We start from the raw sequence: 21639 nt of genomic DNA, 5'->3' as shown, positions 1-21639 counted from the left end.
ATCCATTTATGCCTCTAATTCAGAGGTAGATAAGAACAACTGTACACCACGACTCCATCCTTCTGTTGGTGTACGAGATGCACTATGCAAATAACTGTGCCCCAAGCGCACTGCCCTTTATTTTGTGCCACTTCTGCGTACGTTCCTGACTGGTGCAGGGGGTAGGGTTGCTAGGGGGGAGCACAGAAGTTGACATATGCCTTTGTGAGTAACATGTGGCAGGTGTATTGATGAACCATAACCATAACTAATAAATGTATGCAGAGACAGTTTTTTGTATACTACATAAGTTGTGATCATGCCACATATATGCACTTTAGGTGTGCTTTCCTCCTGTCTCCGTTTACATATATAGAATTAGCACAAAGGCGATCACTTGACAGGCTCAGCAGAAGAAATGTTCAACATAAAAAATTATAATTGTGTTGACTTTATTTTAAGTAACAAGAAAAAGTGGCCAGGCAGGTGCAGAAAGAAATGAAAACCCCAAACTGCACATTGTGTTCGAAATCGAGTTATTTGCAAGTGAATTCCCATTTTTAAGTTGCTAATCTCATTGTCTTCAGCAGTGCGAGAATGGGTGCAGCTTGTGTTCATTTGGCAACATCTGCTTGTAAAAATGCTTTACACTAAAGACAAGGATTTGCAATGCAATAGGTCTCGCGTTTACGCGAGTTTGAACTAGTGGCAATGTAAATGACAATGCTTTTTATTTATGTTTTGGTTTTTGAAACATAAATAAAACACATTGTCATTTATAATGCCCAGAGCTTAGACTCGTGTAAATGTTATGTTATGTTAACATTATTTATACAGCGCACAGCTGCCCCAGCAAGGGGGCGTCCTGGCGCTTAGACAGATACTACAACATAACACGCAGGAAGAGAGAAAAAAAGGAGGGATGACTACCCAAGTACAGGAAACAAGAAAGTTTTAATAGCACACCTGAAGGCAGACAGATTATTCAAAGCTCGAATGTGCACTGGGAGTGAATTCCACAACCCCGCGGCAAGCACTCGGTAGGAGCGGCCACCCATTCTGCTGAGTTTAAAACGGGGACAGACCGCAAGATGAAGAGCCTCCGAGCTCAAGGATCTCGATGGAATGTAGGGGATGAGCAGGTTGGCAAGTGCAGGCGGCGAGGAGAGCTTCATGATTTTAAAGGCCAGACAGAGCGATTTAAACGTAATCCTTTGTCTGACCGGCAGCCAGTGAAGGGCAGAAATAGTGCTGGAAACAGAGCAATGCCTGGGAAGACCAACAATGGCCCGCGCGCAGCATTCTGTACCCTTTGTAGCCTAGATGCCTCAGCCTGGTTTACCCCCAACATCAGCTCACTACTGTAGTCCAGCCGAGATAGAACCAAGGCTTGGACCACGAGCTGCCGGGTGGAAGGGTCAAAGAACTTGAGGACCGGTCTTAAGCCTCGCAGGATGCCGTAGCAGGTGGCTGCAACCTTCTTTGTATGGCCCGTGAAGGTGAGCGCCGGATCCAGCCAGACCCCTAAGTTCTTTACTTTGGAGGCTGGGATGGGAGTGATGCCCAATTCTGGAGGCCACCACTGATCTCCCCAGAGCTCCGCATGTTTCCCCAAGACCAAGACTTCAGTTTTTTTGGCATTCAATTGTAAGCAATTGGTTCTTAACCAATTTGCTACTGCCACAAGTCCTGCTCGGAATCTGGGGGCATCCACTTCAGGGTCTCCACTCAGTGTCACCGGCAGCTGCGTATCGTCTGCATATGAGGTCATCGTCAAACCCCACTGTTTGACGATTGCAGCTAGCGGTTTCACATAAAGGTTGAACAAGGTAGGGCTCAACGAGGAGCCCTGTGGGACCCCCAGATCCAAAGGATGAAAGGTGGACTGGCAGGGTGGTATAGCCACCTTAAAGGATCGATCAGAGAGGAAAGATCGGAACCACTGAAGGGTGGTCCCTGCTACTCCAGCTTCCTCCAGGCGCTGAATCAAAACACGGTGGGACACAGTATCGAATGCGGCGCTCAGATCTAATAAAAGGAGCGCCGCCGTTCGTCCGGAGTCGAGCTCCAGACGTAGATGCTCGATCATATAGAGCAGAGCGGTCTCGGTGCTGTGTCCCGGCCGGAAGCCATTTTGACTAGGGTCTAGTATCTGGTTACGAGCAAGGTGATCAGACAGGATGGAATTTACATGAGCTTCGGTGACTTTGGCAGTCCAAGGAAGAAGAGATATGGGGCGGTAGTTCTCAGGCAAAAGAGGGTCTGCATTTGCCTTCTTCAAAACTGGGGTGACTACCGCCTGCTTCCACGAGGAGGGGACCATTCCAGTTGACAACGACAGGTTGATCAAGGTAAGTATCGGAACCCGACACAGAGGGGAAAGCGTCCTAATGAGAGCTGGCTTCAGCGGATCCAGAGGGGAGCCTGATTTAATACTGAGGCTCAGTTTGTCAAAAGCCTCCATAGACAAATCAGGCAAGGAAGTCAGAGTCTCATAGCCCAAAAAGTTAGGGCCAGCTAGCTCTGGATCCGGCAGAAACAGGTCAAATCCTGGGTATATAGTCTGCACTTTCTCCAAAAAGAAGGATGCCAGATTCTCGCAGTGAGAGTCGGTGCAGATCTCTGCCGAAGTGGCTTTTTTATTCATAAGGTCTTTCAGGACCTTGAATATTAATTTAGAGGGGTTGGTACTGGTTTGGAATTCCTGAGCATAGAATGCGGCACGAGTTCTGCAAATTGCCCTGTGATAGATCTTAAGTTTGGCAAAATACGAGGATTTCAGGACGGGATCGTAAGACCTCCTCCATTCCCTCTCAGCTTTCCGGCAGATTTTTTTAAGCTCGGCAAGGGAGTCATTATACCACGGGCTGGGTACCTTAGAATGGCCTTTCGACCAGCGCATGGGTATAAGGGAGTATAAATGCGAAACCTATTGCATTGCAAATGCTTAAAGTATTGGTATGAGAGGAGCCCTTAAATAGCTAAAGCTATTTGAGGGAAGACCTAAAAAGCAGGAAAGGAAACCCGAAAGGGAGTCTATGTCTAAAGTGTGCAACATAAAACCTGGAACTTCGGGAGAGCGCTATGGTGCACTTTACCAACAATGTATTTGGTACAAGATCGCCGAGGATTTTGTATTAGAATGTCGCTTCCTGTTGATTGCAAGAAAAGTGAATCAGTAGCCTTTTAAGTGTCTGTGTGGTGCCCCCACCTAGCTGCACGAAGAGCAGCCATTATTTTCCTCATGTAATGGACTTGACACAAGAAGAGATCCCTCCCCTTTCACTTGCTACCGCCTCCGCAACCTCTGGAATGTTTTCACCTTGAGCCTGTTTGCTACGTCAGTGGTACAGGATGATTTCACATGTACAGGCTGACGAAGGATCGAACATTCCACGGCGTGGGTGAGAGTGTGCAGTTCAGAGTTTCACTGCACGCCAGTGGTGCACCGTACACCTTCCCATCAGCACTTGGATTTTGCGTCATGACACCTCTTCCTGGACTGCACCGAACGCGCAACACCAAATTATGCATTGTAAATGGAACCTGAAACCCAGGCGCCATTTGAACTTCATAGGGGTCCGGTGTAATCAGGGAACGACTTAGCCGGCCAATTTTCACCGGAAGATGTAATGCTGGGCAAAAAGATTAGAAACCACTAACACTCCTGAATTATGGGAATAGATACCCACTAGGTTTGTAAATGATTTATCTCGGCAGAGAGTCTGACGCACCGTCCGTCAGGGAGGGGTCAGTAAAAGTGCTTACATGTAAATCCACAAGTAAAAGATCCAGTTCGGGTGGGCGGGGCCAAAAGGAGACAGGGCAGTAACAAGGACAGACTAAAAAGCCTCACTAACAATGGAAAGCCATGGTTTAGCAAGCAGGATGACGCTAGCCAATGGAAAGAAGGGGCGGAGCCTAGACTCCACTTCTGAAATTGGCTTGATCACAAGAAGCCTCGCAGAGCGAGGTGCGCATGTGAGCTCCAACGCGAGACGAGACCTAAAAAAGATAGATTCAAAAATTGGGAAAAATAAAAGCATATGATGAGCCAGAATACAAAGCCTACAACTAGATCCAAGACTTCGTTAAGAATAGAATAATACCATGAGGTTGTGCGTACAATTCCTTAGGATTGTGGTAAACACGGTAAAATTAATTGGGTAATCTATGGAAAGTTTGATAAGATATGTTAACTACACCATTGTAGGGAAATCAGGTGTTTGAAAGGCTATAGACATCTTTTTCCCAGTAATGAAAAGAGAATATGTTGACAACATGAAAGAGAAGTACAGATTTGCGTGATCTATTTTGCAGTAATATAACCACTTTTAGGGAATAAGTGCCTGGCTCCCCATTGGTTTATTCAGAAATACATTACAATCATGTCTACAGTTGCAGCCATTCCTTAACTAAAGAGAACTCCAGTCAATTGTTCTAATTTGCATGCCTTTCTGGGAGTGAACTATTCTTTTGTCTTTGAAGTTGATCTCTAGAATTCAGTCTGGTCTGGTGCCATAATGCCATTTTTCTGCCTCATGACTAGTCTGTTTGCCACTTGATAAAATGTATGTGTTCCTTACTTGTGGTTTGCTAGCTGCATCTGTAAATTGGAAAGTACGGTCGATTTTATTACTAATAACTTTGTTATCTTTTTTTCAGCTTTGAAACATTTGAAGTGAATAGCTTTGAGCAGTTTTGCATTAATTATGCAAATGAAAAACTTCAACAGCAATTTAACATGGTATGTTGCTCTAAGCATCGCCTAAGTATTCATTTTGTTCAATAAGATGCAATTTTACTCTCAGGAGACTATGGAAACGATGATTATTAAAATTGCTACATAACATAAGGAAAATACCCAAAAAGCTATTTTAACTTCCCGACAGTACTATCATTTGGTAATGGTCACATGTAGGAATGCAATGATAGAGACAGAGACAGTGAGTTACCTCCTCAACTCCTTCCTTGTCTGTTTTGTCCCTTGACTATGTTTAATTTTTTTGAAAATCTACTTTATTGAGTTTTTCAAAAGCACAAAAATGTATTGGCAGCAGCTCATTCATCAGTAAAGGAAATATGTCATTATACACAGTTAACAAGGCATGGACGGCCCAGCTGGGCTTGGTAAGGTCGACCAAAGAATCATTGCAAATACATAAAGTGGACAGATCATCACATTGGTAGCAGATTAAACCATTTACCCCACACTTTACCAAATAAATCAGGGCAGCCCAGGGCTTCAAAGAGAGACTACTCCTGCATTCCACACCAATCCACTCCTCTCTTCCATTTCTGTAATTTTGGCGGCTTAGCTTAGGACCAAAGTGCGGCTATATCTATTTTGGCCACCGCCACGGCCATCCCCAGAAAGCGCTTGTCTGCCCTAGAGCCATCCAGGCCATCAAACACCCCCAGCAGCAAGCGCCTCGGGTCATGGGGAACCTCCCATCCCAGGGCCTGCCTGAGTTCGAGTTCAACCCCTCTCCAGAATGGTACTAAAGCCGGACATTGCCATACCATGTGATAGAAATCGGCTGGAGTATAGTCACAGCGCGTGCATGTTGGGGAAGGTCTCGCGCAGGCCCGGAACAAGCGCGCCGGAGTGAGGTAGGCTGCATGTAGTAAGTAAAGTTGGACCAGGCGCAGCTTGGAAAGTGCGGTCAAGGTTTTGGGTGCCATAAGGGCATCACACCAATCCGCCTCCTCTAGGGGGCCCAGCCATCCCTCCCAGCGATCCCTGAGCCGGTCCAGGGATGCGGGACCATTGTTCACCAATGACCGGTATATGCGGGACACTCCTGCCCTCCCCAAGTTCTCCATCATCACCTGAGCCTCCAGTGGGCTTAACTCCGGAAAAGAGGTAGGGGATGAAATGTGCGTATGGAGGGCATGTCTAAGTTGTAAATATTTATAGAATTGGGAAGGAAGTAGGGCGTGGCGCTGTTGCAGGTCTGCAAAGGATTGAATGTGGTCTCCCACCCAGACGTCTCCAAGTAACGAGACCCCAATGAGGTCCCAGCGGGGGAACCCTTGCAGGGACGAGACTTCTTGTAGCCGGGACCCATACCAGAGCTGTGTTTGCCGAGTGAGCTTCCGATCCCACCGCACATGGTTTAGGGATGAGCGCGAGGCCACAAGCACCGTCCTCGTGAATGGGGGCAGAGCCTGCGGCACCGGGCTGCTGTATAAGAACGCCTGGATCTTCGTGAAGTCCGTTGTGCTGAGTTCCACTCGGTATGCTGGGTCGGACCTGCCGCCCGCAAACCAATCGTGGATCACGATAAGCCTCATGGCCAAGTAGTTGAGGTGGAGATTAGTCACTCCCATGCCTCCATCGAAAGGGGGGGACAGTGCGCCAGGGATTAATGCGGCCTCCCTCCTCCCCAGAGAAACCGGGTAAGATCTAGTTGGTCTAGTTCTCGCAACCAACTCCCTGGGAGATGGATGGTGATGTTTTGCAAAATGAAAAGAAAGCGGGGAAGGGTCATCATTTTAAAGAGTGCACTTCTGTCCAGGGGGTTAAGGGGGAGGGCCTGCCATTTCTTGAGGTCTGACTTCATCCTAGCGACCAAAGGCGCAACGTTCAAAGCCCATTCGAGCTCTGGCAGAAGGGTAATTCAGACGCCCAGATATTTGAACGATTGCCTCTGAAGGGGGATATCCGTCTGCCAGTCTAAGCAAGCCCGGGAGGGATGCAAAGGGACCAAAGTGTATTTTGCCGGGTTGAATCGGAGTCCAGAGACCCTCTCAAAATCGGAGAGAACCTCCAGGCACCTGGGGCCAGAACAATCCAGGTCTGCCAGATAAAGGAGGACATCGTCTAAGTAAAGGGCTATCTTGTCAACCTGGCAACCTCGGATGAGCGGGTCCTGCCGGATGAGCACCACCAGGGGCTCCATCGCCAGTATGAACAAGAGTGGTGAGAGTGGGCACCCCTGACACGTGCCCCTTCGGATTGGGAATAGCTCGGAAAGCTTGCCGTTAATGAGAACACGGGCTCTGGGGTTAGTATAAAGGACCCTGATCAGATGGCGGAATGGGAGGCCAAAGCCCATCCTCTCCAGCACTCCCTCGAGGTACCCCCCAGTCCACCGTATCAAAGGCCTTTTCGAAGTCGATGAAAAGCAACGCCAGATACGGGGTTAGGCGACTACAGTGGGACATAGCTAAGTGGAGGCAGCGAATGCAGTGACGAGTGCCCCTGGCAGGCATGAACCCGCATTGGTAGGGATGGACCAGGGCCTGCAGAAGGGGCCAGAGTCTCTGGGCTATCACAGTAGCGAAGTTCTTGAGCTCTGTGTTAATCAGCGAGATCGGGCGGTAGTCCGCACAGTCCAGGGAGGGCGGCTGCTTTTTTGGAATGACCACTATAGTGGCCACGTCAGATTCAGGTGGGAAGGATCCTGCCTCCACCACATGGTTGAATAGCTAAGGAACCCAATACAAACCACATAATTCCACTACAAATCACATGCATATACTCCATAACACATAGGTAAAAAACACTGAAAACATTGCGATTCCAATAGCTCTAAAGCAAACAAATGTGAGACCGATTTTATTTCCAATGCTTGTTTCTTTTACCAGGGATTCTCTCACTGTCCCAAGAGTGTGTTTGGCTCTCCTGCTGCAGTAACAATTAAAAGGGGCAGCAATACAGGGCCCTGCATCCTTTCTTGATTAAGCGTTCTCTCACTGCTTTGGTAGAGCATGTCTTTCTTCTTTTAATTTAATTTTATTTATTTTTAAAGTTTTCTATAGCACGAACCAGACCCAAGATAGGGTAATAAAGCGTTTTACAAAGTGAGCAGGGAACGAAAAGCACATTTCTTATCAACAAAACAGATAAAAAAACAACACAAATAAGTAACAACGACATAAAAAAGTTCGGGGGATACAGGCAGAGTAGAGAACAGCTCTGCTTCCTTTTTGAAGAGGAGCGTTGAGGTGATTTTCCTGATGAATGGCGGAAACGAGTTCCAAATTCTTGGCGCCGCTCCCGAAATTGCTCTGTTGGAGGTTTTAGTCTTGTTAAACCTTGCGGGTTTCAGGAGTAGGTTATCTGTGCTCCTGGAATGTCTGTTTCCTCAAGATAGAGTAAGTAAATGGGCTAGGAACTGCGGGGTATTGTGGTGTAACGCTTTGTGAGTAATACAAGCAATCTTTAAGTGAATACGATCTTCATAGGGTAGCCAGTTCAGTGCCTTCAGGTGTGGCGATATGTGGTCCTTGATTTCTGGAAGTTATTTCTTATTTCTGGAAGTTTAGTGGTTTTATTCCTAAAAAGCTCTATCCCCATCTTTTGATATTGATATGGCTAGAGGAATGGCAGTCAACTTTCTAAAATAGAATGGTAACAAAAACAAGGTCAAGGTCTTTGGTGGACGACCTGCCATTTTGCTTTCCAAATGATTGCCCGATAAATAGGGCCTGATGCCTACACCTTCATCATCAGCTAAGTAACGTATGTCAGCATAGTGTAAATGTAAATGTACCGACATTTATAGAGCGCACAGCTACTTCCCGAAGGTAGTGTCCCGGCGCTGTAAGTATACCGCTTAGGAACCCTTCCTGGTTTTCCCTGTGAGTGTCCACTCCTGGGCACCCCCAGGGTGAAACCAGGCATTCCAGCGCTTTTGGGGCCATTGTGGAGATTAAGCAAGCTATTGCCCAGAGTCGCAGAGTGGGACCCATGATTAGAATAGGCACCGAGGCAAGAATTATCAGGTCCGAGGAAATTGAGCCCAAGACCCGCCGAGGCAGGTATTGAACCCTGGTCCCGGGCCAGACCTCTGCATCAGGGTCTGCCGCTCTAACCATTTGAGCCACACTTCTCCACAAGTGAAGAAGATATATGCTATTTCTAGTGTGTCCTGATTAGTAGGAGGAGAAGTTTTAAGAAGTTCTAAGGGCAATTCCAATTCAAATCTTTTTGTTGTTGTTGTGGTATGTCCAGGGCTCGAGTTGGGGTATCACTCCGGTGGGCGGCATCCCCCCACTTATTTTACCTGGGAGCTCGGTAACTGGAGCAAATGGATGCCACACATTCAATCTTTGGCCTCTCTCGGGCACGATCGGAGCTCATTCAGAATGCTGCTCACGCGCTGGCTTTTGTGATGTAATCGCATTTAAGGGGTGCACGAGGGGAGGCAATGAGTCTGATATGCAAGCCACCTTTCGTGACGTCACTTCCTGTCGTGATATCAGCGTCCCCCACTTCTTTTTTTTAGGACATGTGCCCTGGGTATGTCTAAGTGTTGGCCATAGTATTGGACCTGGGCTACAATATGATACACCATTTTAACAAACACTGGAAATGTTTCAGAGATGATCATGTATACATAGATATACATTAATTAACATAACTGTAGAGATTAAACTAATTGGAGGCCAAAAGTCTGGCATATCAATCTTGTCTCCTAATAAGGATTGCTTATTTTACCCTGTGTCCAGTCCATTCATTTCCTTTTTTACTTTTAACTGTTTACATTGTATGATTTTGTCTGCCTCAGGAGGAGGCTACATGGACTACAAGTTGCTCCCTCTCTCATTTGTATGTATACTTTTTATGGTATGTCAAAATGATTTGTTTTAATACTAGGGTACATAGTGTGCCTCAGATATTAGCAGTGAAGTGAAGGCATTGACATAACTTTCCTCATTTAATTTTGCTGTTAGCCTGTTATTTACATATGCGAATACTGTGAACTGGTTTATTGCTGCTGAATACTAGTTTGCTATGGGAGCTAAATAAAAAAAAACACAATACAATGCAAAATAATTTTCCTCATTTTCTCATACAAATTTAGTCAGCCAGGTATATTTCGATGGAATATTAGAACTAGTCCCTCTTGCAGCATAACTTGTCCCTCTCTCATGTTTTAATGTTGCTAGGTGTAAGAAATTGAGTTACTAGTTGTGAGGCATGAGAGCCCCAATCAAGTAATAAACACAGTCCTCGCCAGGGCGAACCACAAAATTCAATAAATAAACCTATGCTTAACCCTTTGGTAGCTTGGCACCAAAGCAGTCAGGTTTAACTAATAGGCAATGTGTGAAGTATTAATAAAGCACTGAAATAGTGATAATGTGCTAAACACAATGCAAGAAAATCCCGAACGAATTCAAAAGAACAGAGTCTACTTAAATGAATATAGTCCCTGGGTTATGATTAATTTTGTAAGTTTCAGGTAAAATTAGTACCACGAAGCACAAAGTGCCACTCTTGGTTATCTGGTCACGCTAGACACGGTCAAAGTCATAAGTTCAGTCTGAGTGCGATTGAGCAAGGGTTAACTACAGGGATCAGGTTCATCCCGGTGGAAAGTTTACCTTCTCACATAGTCCAGTTCCATGTGAGGAGTCTCATCCAGATGTTCACGTTGGAGGTAGCCTCAAGGAGATCGTTGTCGACATGAAGAGTAGGTCATATTTGGAACTTAGCTTTGGAAGAAGATGTTGGAGGTCAATGCTGCATGAAGAGCAGGTCATTGTTGAGTCTATTTGATGGTGGGACATGTGGCAGGTCGTTCGCAGTTACAGAGATCCCAAAACGTCTGGATTTTCATCTGGAGTCGAGTCTTTGTGGTTTTCAGATTGGAGGAGCACACTCGGACACCAACCAAAAATCTAGGTCCTGGGGAGGTATCTCTCAGAGGTCAGGACTCACTCCAGCAGAGGTCAGCAGCAGAGTCCAAGTAGGGTGGTGAGACATTGCAGGGAAGGCAGAGTTAATTCTGAGATCCTGGGTTCAAGGTAAGCCGGTCCAGTCCTCCTTCTTCAAGCAGGCGGGCAGTCGTGCTTGGGAATCTTTACAGGTCAAGGTGTGTTCTGATGAGAGTTTCTGAGGGTGCCACTTTCATATCTCGTGCCAGCATGTGGGTTGAGGTCACTCACTTTGTCTAACTCAAAACGAATTGTCTACAATTCTTCCCCTTTTCCTGGGTAGCCAGTCCCTGATGTGAGCTGCATTTGCCACTGACAAAGCTGGAGCTTCAGTAGTCAGGAAGGGAGTGGGCACAGCCCTGAAGCTACCCTTTGAAGCACAGGAAGCACTGAGTGCAACATTTAGGCCATCCTGCTCACGAAAAGAATGCCCTTCCCCTCACACAAAATGTCCTTTTGTTTCCTGTCTAGAAAGAGTACACATCACACCATAGGAGACTTATTAGCTGTTATGTTAACCTGGGCACTGACAGAGAGGCACACTTGTTTTAGGCAAGAAAATGCCAACTTTCTAAAAGTGCTATTTCAAAATAATAACGTCAAATCTACCTTTACCATTAAAGAGGATGTTAAATTGCAATTCAAATGAGTGGAAGACCTATTTCTGCATTGACTCCCGAAGTTATCAGTTAAGTGTGATAAGGTAACTGTTAGTATTTATTTTTATTTATTTATTTTATGAGTTTTATATAGCGCTAGCTGGACCCGAGGGTATCAGAGCGCTTCACAGCATGTACAATTATGTGCAAATAGACAGTACAAATAGTGTGGTAGAACATGAGGGTTCGAGCCGGGTATAGATTGGACAAAGGAGCGAACGAGCAAAGGGACGTGTAAGGTGCCGATCAAACAAGATGAGCATCCAAAAGGTTTCCTTGTTCAAACAAGATGGGTGTCCAAGAGGTTTACTTGATCTGAGTCAGTGTCAACGGTCACACAATTGAGGTAAGATGGAGAGCCGGCTAAGGTACTTCCTTGGCTCTTATCGGTCCGCTCGAGAGCGGTTGAGGAAGAGGACTTTGAGCAGGTTCTTGAATTTTGGAAACAAGGGGGTCGTTCTGATGTGGGGGGGGGGATGGAGGTCCATATTTTTGGGGCGTTTCCAGCAAATGATTTGGCTGCAGTTTTTTACTTACGATTTTTCAGCGGGATGAGTAGCAGAGTTTTGGAGCTCCTGAGGTTCCTGGGCTGCCCGTCCCTTTTGAGTTTGGTGGCCAAATATTCCGGTTTGCCTGTGTACAGGGCTTTGTGCGTGAGGCAGGCTGTTCTGAAGCTGGCTCGCAATTCAATTGGGAGCCATTTATGTTCCCTGAGTGCAGGAGAGATGTGTTCGAATTTCTTAGTTCCGGTGACCATTCTGGCTGCAGCATTGAAGGTTGTTTTCAGGAGGGTGAGGTGTGATTTTGCTGTCCCAAACAGGGCTGCAATCCCATAGTCATTTCTGGAGACCACCAGTGCTTGGGTGGCTTGTTGAAAATCCTTGGGCGGGATGAAGGGTTTTATTTTGTACAGTAGTTTCAGGTTGGGAAAAGCACTTTTAGATGATCTTGTAATATGTTTTTTCATGTCCAGTTTCGGGTCTAGGGTGATACCTAGAGATTTTACTGAATCCGCCAGGGTGAGGTTACCATTGAGGGCATCAATGGCTTTGAGCCAGTCTTCAATTTGGATGTCGTCAATAGAGGTGGTTTCGAGATATAGTTGCGTGTCATCCGCATATAAGTGGAAAGGGATGTTAGATTTACTGAGTATAGTGGTAAGGGGTTTAATGTAAATGTTGAAAAGCTGAGGGGGGAGCACTGAACCTTGTGGAACACCTCTGTTGACGGGGTGGAGGTCGGACTCGAAGTTTTAAATTTGTATTCTTTGTGAGCGGTTGTGGAGAAAGGAAGAGAACCAGTGGAGGACCGTCTCTTCAAGACCAGCCCTTTCTTGTAGAACCTTGATGAGCAGTTTGTGATCGACTGTACCGAATGCGGCCGATAAATCTAGGAGGATGAGAAGGTAGCATTGGTCTGAGTCAAATCACTTGTGTAGATCGATGGGGATCTAGGAGATTGATGTTATCCAGGTGTTGGGTCAGCTAAGGGAGTACACATCTTTCCATGATTTTAGACAGAAGAGATAAGTTTGATACAGGTCTAAAGTTATTCAGATCCTCAGTTTCGAGCCGTGTTTTTTCAGCACTGGCTTGACTTGACCTACTTTAAGGCAATCTGGTACGATTCCAGAGCTCAGTGAGCTGTTAATGATCTTGCACCATAGCGGAGCTAGGACAAGCTTCAGGTCCTTGGCCAGGTGAAGGGGTAGCTGATCTAGGGCGTGGTGTGAGGGTTTAGCATTGGAGATTGGTTTGACTATCTCTGCTTCCTGAATGGGAATGAAGGAGGACCAAAGTTTTGGGGGGTTCACGGAAGCGCTATTGTGATTTTCAGTTAGTCTATGGGAGAGTTAGTCTTGCCACAGTCAAAAACAACTTTAGGAGTTTTTCACTGCCAAGATAGGTAAAACTTAAATACATATGCCTTATTTTGTAACTATAGAACTGAACAGATGCCAATACTGTTATATCAATTGCTTTTATATTGCCACCAAGGAAACACCGTTCTAATCGGTCCGTCTAAAAAGCGACACACAGAGGTTTGCCCTGCGTGCTCGCATCGATCAATTATTTAAAACTACAGTCTAGGGGAAAAGGATGAATGTGTTTCCTAAATAATCTATTATTGTTTAATTATTGTTTAATTTTTAAATGTTGTGCTGATATCTCAATGTGAGATCAATTTGATCCACATGCACGAATGGTCCTGTTATGGGGTTTTCATTATTCATTCATTATTTTTCTCACCTATATGTGTGCAGAAGATATAGCAAACATAAGCATAGGACCAATATGTAACTAGTGTTTTTATAGCTTCTTATACATTTTGGGATGAGGGCGTGTTCAGCCCGTGACTTGTGATTGAAGTGCTAAAAAGCCATAAACCAGTGTGGAAGAATGTTGGTGATAGCCCCTTATACATGGGATAAGAGGAATACCAGTGTTGAAATTTGTATATGCTTCTTACAAGCCTGTTGGCCATCTCAGTGGCTTGATGTAAGTGATCTATTGCTCTACTGCAATTCCTTTTAGCTCTGCAGAAGTCATTTTTGGGAATATTTGTTATTGTATTTTTGGGCTGATAGCTTGTGGCTTGTAGGATGGAAGTGTGAAAAATAATAAAAACACAGTTACAGGACCATTTGTGTGTACAAGTCAAATTTTTCACACATTTGAGATATCAGTGCAACTTATGAAAAATTAACAATAATAGAGCATTTGGAGGACACATTTCTCCTTTTCTCCAAGTTTACTTCAAAGTGGTGTAGTTGGTTCTACCCTCATATGAGTGTCCCTAGATCCTCTATACCAAAAAGCTAGTATCCTAAACAATGGGCATTGCTTGGAAGGCCACAAGTGTGTCAGGCCTCTCTTTGTTACTTCTTAAACTGTAGTGGCAGGTCCAAGACATGTTTTACAGTTCTACTTTAGTGGGTGGCACAATGAGTGCTGCAGCCCACTAATACCATTGCCCTGGGTGCATTTAGTACTTTTTACTAAGCATTTACGCATAAATTAAGTGGTTGAATGAGTGGTATCCCAATTTCTGTCTGTTTAAGGGGGAGAGCACAAGCATGTCACCACTGATTAGCAGGAGTAAAAGAATGCAGAGTCCTAAAGCCAACCCAACTGAGTACAGCAAAGGAAGGCACAAATCTACATTGACACTGCAGAAAGGACCAGGTCCAACATGGAATCCCTCCTGACAAAAGCTAGGGTAGACTAATCAATACCTTGATGGGCTTCCCTTGCTCAGGTGATAGAACATGAACAGTGAGACTCTTCTGCAGTGGCCCTTGTCAGTTCTTTGGCCCTTTGAAACTAATTCAGCCCCCTCTGCCAACATCATTCTGGGTGATTGATCTGACCCATAAGGGTCCCTTATCCTCATCTGTGAGGCACCTGACCTTAGCTTGCTCACAGATGCGTCCCAGTAGGCAGAAGGTACCACTGTGGCCAATGGTAACTGGGCCCACTCCACACCTTGGGTCATACTTCTTTACCCAAACCAAGGAATACTTCACCCATAAGGACAACAACCAACTGAGGCCACTGACAGCTGTCAGTGTCTAAAGACAGGCCCGGGTCTTTCACTGCTAGGTGAAGGCTCCAAGTTGGGCCCTTGTGCAGGTCTCACTTCAAGTCTTGGGGCTGGAAAGAAGTGCCCCCTCTTGCTCCTGAATTGCCTGACCCCTACGGTTTCTCAGAGTGTGGGCACTAGCCCGGATGATTAGCACCCTACTTTATCTTTCTCTCCTGCCTTCCCAGGGGTGGTGTTCTAAGACTGGCCTCTCAGCCTAGTGTATGTGCCCGGTGGCTGAACAAGTGCCTTAGAAGCCAGGACTTCCACAGGGGAACCACTACCTCCCTCATGGCGTGGCACAATCTGTCTGTGTCATGCAGAGGTATGTCCGATGCAGGTCTCCTGTCCCTGCCTTAGGTCTTTGGGAAAGCACAGGCAGAACCTCCAGGCCAAAGGGGCCCTCACCTCAGTCAGTTTTCTCTGCGAGCAGGTCATGCAATTCACTGATCCTCCCACTGTGGATTGTCTTCACCTACTTCCCAGGCTCTCCATCTGAGTCTCCATATTCTCTGGGCACCCCAGTCGGCCGCCCCACCAAACTCCTCTATACCCGATAGTAGTTCATTTCCCAGGTCCAGTCAGTGGGCCTCTTAGGACTGACTATGACCTTCCTCTGGGCCACGACTCCACCTATTTCCAGGGGCACCAGGGCCATAGGACAATCAACGTCCTTCTGTTGGACTAAGTTACCCTACACACCTGTCCAGGAGTGTTCTGTCCTGGGGAAACCAGCCTTTCTACCACCATGATCTGACAGGCACATGTATCTCTCAGAGAAGTGACAGGTACTCCATTTACTGTGACTTGGTGGCTGTGACGATTCTAACCTTCTGGGATCACAAGCTTACCCACTGAGTTAACCTACCAACTAAGAGAAACTAGGCCATATTCTACTCTCTGTTCCAAGAGGGCTACCTCATATGCTGCATGCCACTTGTCAATAATATTTCCTACCGCATTACTAGGCACCGAGTCATTTGGTATTTGGACTCTTTTACTATCCTTAGGCACTCCTTTTTTACTGCCACCATTATCATGGACTCTGTTGCCTGCCTTGCATTTAAGTCTAGTTCTCTCTGACTCATTTCATGATCCAGCTAGGCCTTATTCTCCTCCAAGGCCAACCTTTCCCCTCCAGGGTCCTGTCAGTGTCTGCCTTCTTCCTGGGCACCACTAACTTTTTCTACAGCACCAGGTTTTCTGGAGTAAAAGTCTGTAGAAAGCTAAAGACAACAAAAACAGGTTCAGCATGGGAAGGCAATAATCTGGGACGAATCTGAAGAAAGGGCCAGCGTCAACTCTACGTGCTAATTATGTGAATCTATTTCTAATCGATAATTAGAAGGCCTCTACGTTAAATTATCAACTGTGGACCAGTTTCAAAGCTAATGGTGGAGACTGGTAAGCTCATCTAGACAATTTCATGAGTATGTCGGCATTATTACTGGGGCCATTTTACATCTGTTATTAGCAAACTCACTTCCTGCTGCGCACATTTCATAGACTATGGATAGTTCTATGGATAACTGAGCCGGAAGGGAAGGCTCCTTTTAGCGTCTCACTCGAGTATGACTTGCTTTATTCTTATTTTTTTTTTCGTACTCCGAAAATGTAATCAAATCATTTTATTACATTCTAAGTCTAGTGATAAACCTAGGCTAGTTGCTCCAGCCAAATTTTGTTTCGACACTGCCTGACCGCCTACAAGGAAATGTTGGTGCATTTATTTTTTCGTTCTTGAAGTAATTTCATTTGTAATGAATGTGAATTTAGATACCGTTAATGGAATACATGTATCTGTCTTTCTTACGCCTTTAGCTGAACTTGTACTTCCGTTGAAACTAATTTCCTTTACATATGTACTTTACTTCCCTTCAGCATGTCTTCAAACTTGAGCAAGAAGAGTACATGAAAGAAGACATCCCTTGGACTCTAATAGATTTCTATGATAACCAGCCTGTCATTGACCTGATTGAGGCTAAAATGGGGATTCTGCAGCTGCTTGACGAAGAATGTCTGGTTAGTTATTACATTGTCTTCACCTTCATTTAAATTTAACAGTGAACACCGTTGATCGTGACCTGGCATGTATGAAACGTCCGGCTTGTACTAAAGAGTATATGAGTAGAGCTGGAGAAGAAGTAATGCAATTTCATATAGGTTTAGTAAAACCACATCTGATTACTCTGACAAACCTAATCTAATAGTTGAATTGCAGGTAGTTTATTTCTTGGCAGAAAAAATGTGTTTCGACCACAGCTGAGGTCTTGATCACATGACCCTGACATATGGTCCTAGGGTTCTTAAAGGCACAGGTAACCTCGTCAGGCACGACACGATAAAACAACATAAACAAAATATTCACATGCATCAAGTGATATGTTCAACTTCTTGTACTCCACAAGTGAGCCGTTTAGAACAACATTTCAAATCAAACCACATGTAAGGTAATTCATCCAAAATATTATGCATTTTTGGAAGGTATCTGGATGTACTTTTGTCAATAAAGTTGGGTTCAAAGGGAGAACAAATGATAATAATCAGGTATTACATCATAAAAAACGCACACATGGTCAAGACGGTGTTACACAACATTTCAGTGTTGTCTGCTGAACCTTAAATTATACTCTGTGTGTGAATGCATACAATTGTGCCAAATCAATCATTGCATAGTGTTAGATGTGGCATTTCTTGGCATGATTACCCCTGACGTTTTGCCTCTACATCCTCTATTTTTGATGCTGTGATGGATTTCGTTTGACCAACTTAGATGCTTTGGGCACTTTAACACTGCTGATCAGTGTCAAAGTGCGAGTGCTCTCTGTGTAAAGTGTAATGGTAATTGGGTTTTCATGATTGGTATGTTTGCCTTACTAGTAAAGTCCGTAGTAAAGTGCAATATGTTTGCCAGGGCTAGTAATGCAAATGCAACTAGTGGGCCTGCAGCACTAATTGTGCCACCCACACTAGTAGCCTTAAAAAGAGAACTAGGGCCTGTCACTGCATTGCCTGCGCTCAGTTAGATAAACTGCCATGTTGTCCTGACAAGTGCACCCACTTGCCAGGCCTTACCCTTCCCTTACTATGCACATCAGATACCCCTATGGGAAATCCACGGTGCCCCCTGGGCAGGGTGCAGTATATGTGAAAGGTAGGACATGTACTGGGGTGTGTACCTTGTCCTGACAGTGAAATTATCTCCATTTCGTTTTTCACTGTTGAAAGGCCATCTTGCCCATAGGATAGAATGGGGAGGCTGTGAAATACGTTTCTAGCCTATCCTCCCAAAGGCTTAAGATGGAGAGGTGAAGTTTAGTATGCCTGAACTCACAATGTAATAATGTATCTATCCACTGTTGTTTACTTGATGTTTTTTTTAGCCTTCACAATGTGTATTGCTGTTGGTGCTCCTTTTAAGGATATTATTTTATATCCAAATAAAGATTATTATTATTATTAACAAACACATCTTTTTGTGAAGGTAGTGTTTGCATTGTGTGTTTGAAAGCACTCTTTTAGAAGTGGCTGGGTTTTTGTGCTTTAACATTTCTGTGTGTCTCTGCCTGGTTGTGGATTGACTGTCTGGATCTGAAAGTGATAGGACCTGGGGAATATCTTGACCCAAAGGAGGAGGTGGGACAGCAACAGGCTGACCTGCGTCTGTAGTGTCTGGGGGAGGAGTAGTCCCTAGAGGTGAAGAGGCCTGGGCTGCAGCCATAAAACAATGGCTCCATTCCCTGCTGAGTGATTAGGGATCCAGATCCCCACTATCAAAGAAAGGTGTCACTGGCAGGAAGACACCCAGGACTGGCTTGGACAGGGGTCAGTGCCCCCTGAACACAAAGACTTCAAAGACATTTAGGAGTATATCTATCAGAGCTGAAACCCCTCAACATTGGAATTGGATTGATCAAGACTGAAAAGGATTGAAAACTACTTTGTGGTCAAGAGGAACCTCTGCCAAGGAAGAAACAGATGAATAGACTGAAGGAAAGGCCTTACCCTTGCTGTGTATTCTGGGGCTGGCCTGCAGTTTGCTGCTTTAACCAAGGAAGAGGCTAAAGGGACTTTGCTGTATGCTGTCTCCCCCTGCTTGAAAGGACTTTGCGATGCTGTGTCCTGAAGTAACTTACCCCCAAGGGCCCGAGGTGAGCTGGCTCCCTGTTGTGAAAACTCAGGAACACAAAACATTCCAGAAGTGTCTCAGCGATGCTGTGTGCATGAGATTTTTGCAGCCTGAGACCTTCGTAAGCCGTGCCCTGTGATTCAGGGCACCTGGAGTCCAATCATATCTCAGCGACACTGTGTGCATGTGCTTTTTGGCCCTTCGTAGGATTGTCCTGTAATCGTGTGCACCTAGCGTCCAAGTGAGTATCAGTGACACTGTGTGCGTGTGCTTTGTGCATCCTGAGACCTTCGTGAGGCTTTCCCTGTGACCGTCCACACCAGAGGTTCAAGTGTGTCTCAGAGATGCTGTGTGCGGTGCTTTTTACAGCCTGAGACCCTCTGAAGAATTGCCCTGTGATCGTGTGCACCAGAAGTTCAAGTGTGTCTCAGCAACGCTGTGTGCATGTGTTTTTTGCGGCCTGAGACCCTCGGAAGAATTGCCCTGTGATCGTGGGCACCAGAAGTTCAAGTGAGTCTCAGCGACGCTGTGTGTGTGTGCTTTTTGCAGCCTAAGACCATCGGAAGTATTGCCCTGTGATCGGGAGCACCAGAAGTCCAAGTGAATCTAAGCGAGGCTGTGTGCGTGCGCTTTTTGCAGCCAGAGCCCTTCGTTAGGATTGTCCTGTGATCATGTGCACCTATTGTCCAAGTGAGTCTCAGCGACGCTGTGTGCGTGTGCTTTGTGCAGCCTGAGACCTTCGTGAGGATTGCCCTGTGACCGTGCGCACCTGAGGCTCAATGAAGTCTTAGCGACGCTGTGTTCGTGTGCTTCGTGCCACCTGAGACCTTTGTGAGGATTGCCCTGTGACTGTCAGAAGCATGTACCAGACTTGATCTTACACGAGGACCGAAGGCTGGACTCCTCTACGCTGATGTAAATTTCTCAATTCCCAAACACCTCTGCGAACAGAGGTAAGTCTGCCACAGTACTGAGGGAGAAAGGGGAATTGGAAGAAAAGAGAGTCTGCCACTGTGGTGCATGTCTTCTGGAATATCCCAGCACAGGACTTCCTGCACCTAAAACCACAAAGGACAAAATTACTCCGGACCAACCCTCCCAAAACAACCTAGGACTTCAAACAATTCAATGTACTATAATTATCCCTGTGTACTCAGTGGAATTTGCCTCTCTCTCTACCAAAATTGGTATTATGTTCTTGCAATAATAATTGTCTTGAATATAACAGTTCCAGTAGTAACCTTCTAGTCACTCTTTCTTAAGACGCTGCTTCATTAGTGGGAACGAAGACGTTAATATATGTGTATATATATATATATATTTACTTGTAGATAAGCGTTTTATTCAGCTTGAACTCTGTTAGTTGATGATAGGTATTAGTGCGCAGAGATGATAATTTACTGCACGCTATTAGTAAGCTATTAGTTGCTTAGTTGATTAATCCAAGAGATTACGCTAAGGCAAGCGCAACCCTATTCCAGTAAGTCTTTACGTTTCAAACTTACTGCTCTCAGGAAACGTGATATCTCTTCAAGGGTAACTAAATAGTCTCTATTACAATCTTCACTGTAGAGCACACGATGACCTGAGACCCAAGAGCTAAGGTTCCAATAACAGTGGTACCTGGATATACAGAGACTCCTCGCGGAGGAATATAGCAAAAATTCTACAGACCTCACTGAAGCTTGATAAGCTGGATACTCAAACTGGTAGCAAGAGATAAGAATCCTTGCTGAAAAGAAACTTCTGTCAGGAGCACTTCTCAATACGCTGGTTCTCCCACAGAAACAACGGTTGAAGTGTGCTGCACCACAGGTGCGAGCGAACGATAATCCTCAAACGGTCAAAGCAGAAAATAAACTAGAGGGCTAACCTCATCTTCCTAATAGGCAGCGCCACATTAGAATTCCGCCACAAAGGATATAACTTACAGCCTACGCAAACGGAACCATCTGGCTACCAGCTGGCTCCATCTGAGCGGAGTTCTCTTAAACTGGACCTTCTGACCTCCACTGGACCCCAGGAATGACCTGCCTACACCGGGAAAGTGACGATTGATTCTGACAGTGACCGTGTACACCCAAGGCTCAAGGGAGTCTCGGCGATGCTGTGCGTGTGTGCCCTTTTGCAGCCTGAGATCTTCGTTATCGTAATTGGCCCAGAATAAACCCAGTTGCATCGGAGGCCCAAGTCACGAGAGATGGAGAGCAGAACGAGGTCCCACCCACCAAGTAAGAGGTGTCGGCGCCTGGGGCGGGGAGTGGGCTCGGAGAGAGACGCTACCGGCCTCTCCCCTTCTGGAAGCGTGAGCCTGTATGTGCCAAGGAGTGGTAGAACTGGGGCCGGAGCATGGAGCTGCACTGTGTTTTACACCAGATCTGTGTTGGGGGCATATGTGATGGAAACTGACCACTAGTCAGTAAGAGAGGCGGAGAGACTGTCTGAAGCACCGTGATAGGTGCTGGAGTGTATTACACATTACATTAATTCTGTATTATGAACTACCTGATTGTTGTATTACGCATTGCATTATTTCTGCAGAATGAACTGCCTGATTGTTGCATTACACATTGCATTATTTCTGCAGAACAAACTACCTGATTGTTGTATTACACATTG

General features: G+C 45.6%; 1 protein-coding gene across 2 annotated transcripts in view; it reads left to right on the top strand.

The window, feature by feature from the left end:
- The window catches only part of MYO5C (myosin VC), a 971652-nt gene that overhangs the window by 344099 nt on the left and 605914 nt on the right, over nt 1-21639 (top strand). For both annotated transcript variants that reach the window (XM_086958305.1, XM_086958306.1), the window contains exons 11-12: nt 4645-4726; nt 16773-16913. In XM_086958305.1, the coding sequence (XP_086814431.1) occupies nt 4645-4726; nt 16773-16913 (223 nt within the window). The remainder of the gene's footprint in view (nt 1-4644; nt 4727-16772; nt 16914-21639) is intronic.

Source organism: Lissotriton vulgaris, chromosome 2_1, assembly GCF_964263255.1.
Source record: "Lissotriton vulgaris chromosome 2_1, aLisVul1.2, whole genome shotgun sequence".
Classification (NCBI taxonomy): Eukaryota; Metazoa; Chordata; class Amphibia; order Caudata; family Salamandridae; genus Lissotriton; species Lissotriton vulgaris.
This window is presented reverse-complemented; position numbering and strand designations above follow the sequence as displayed.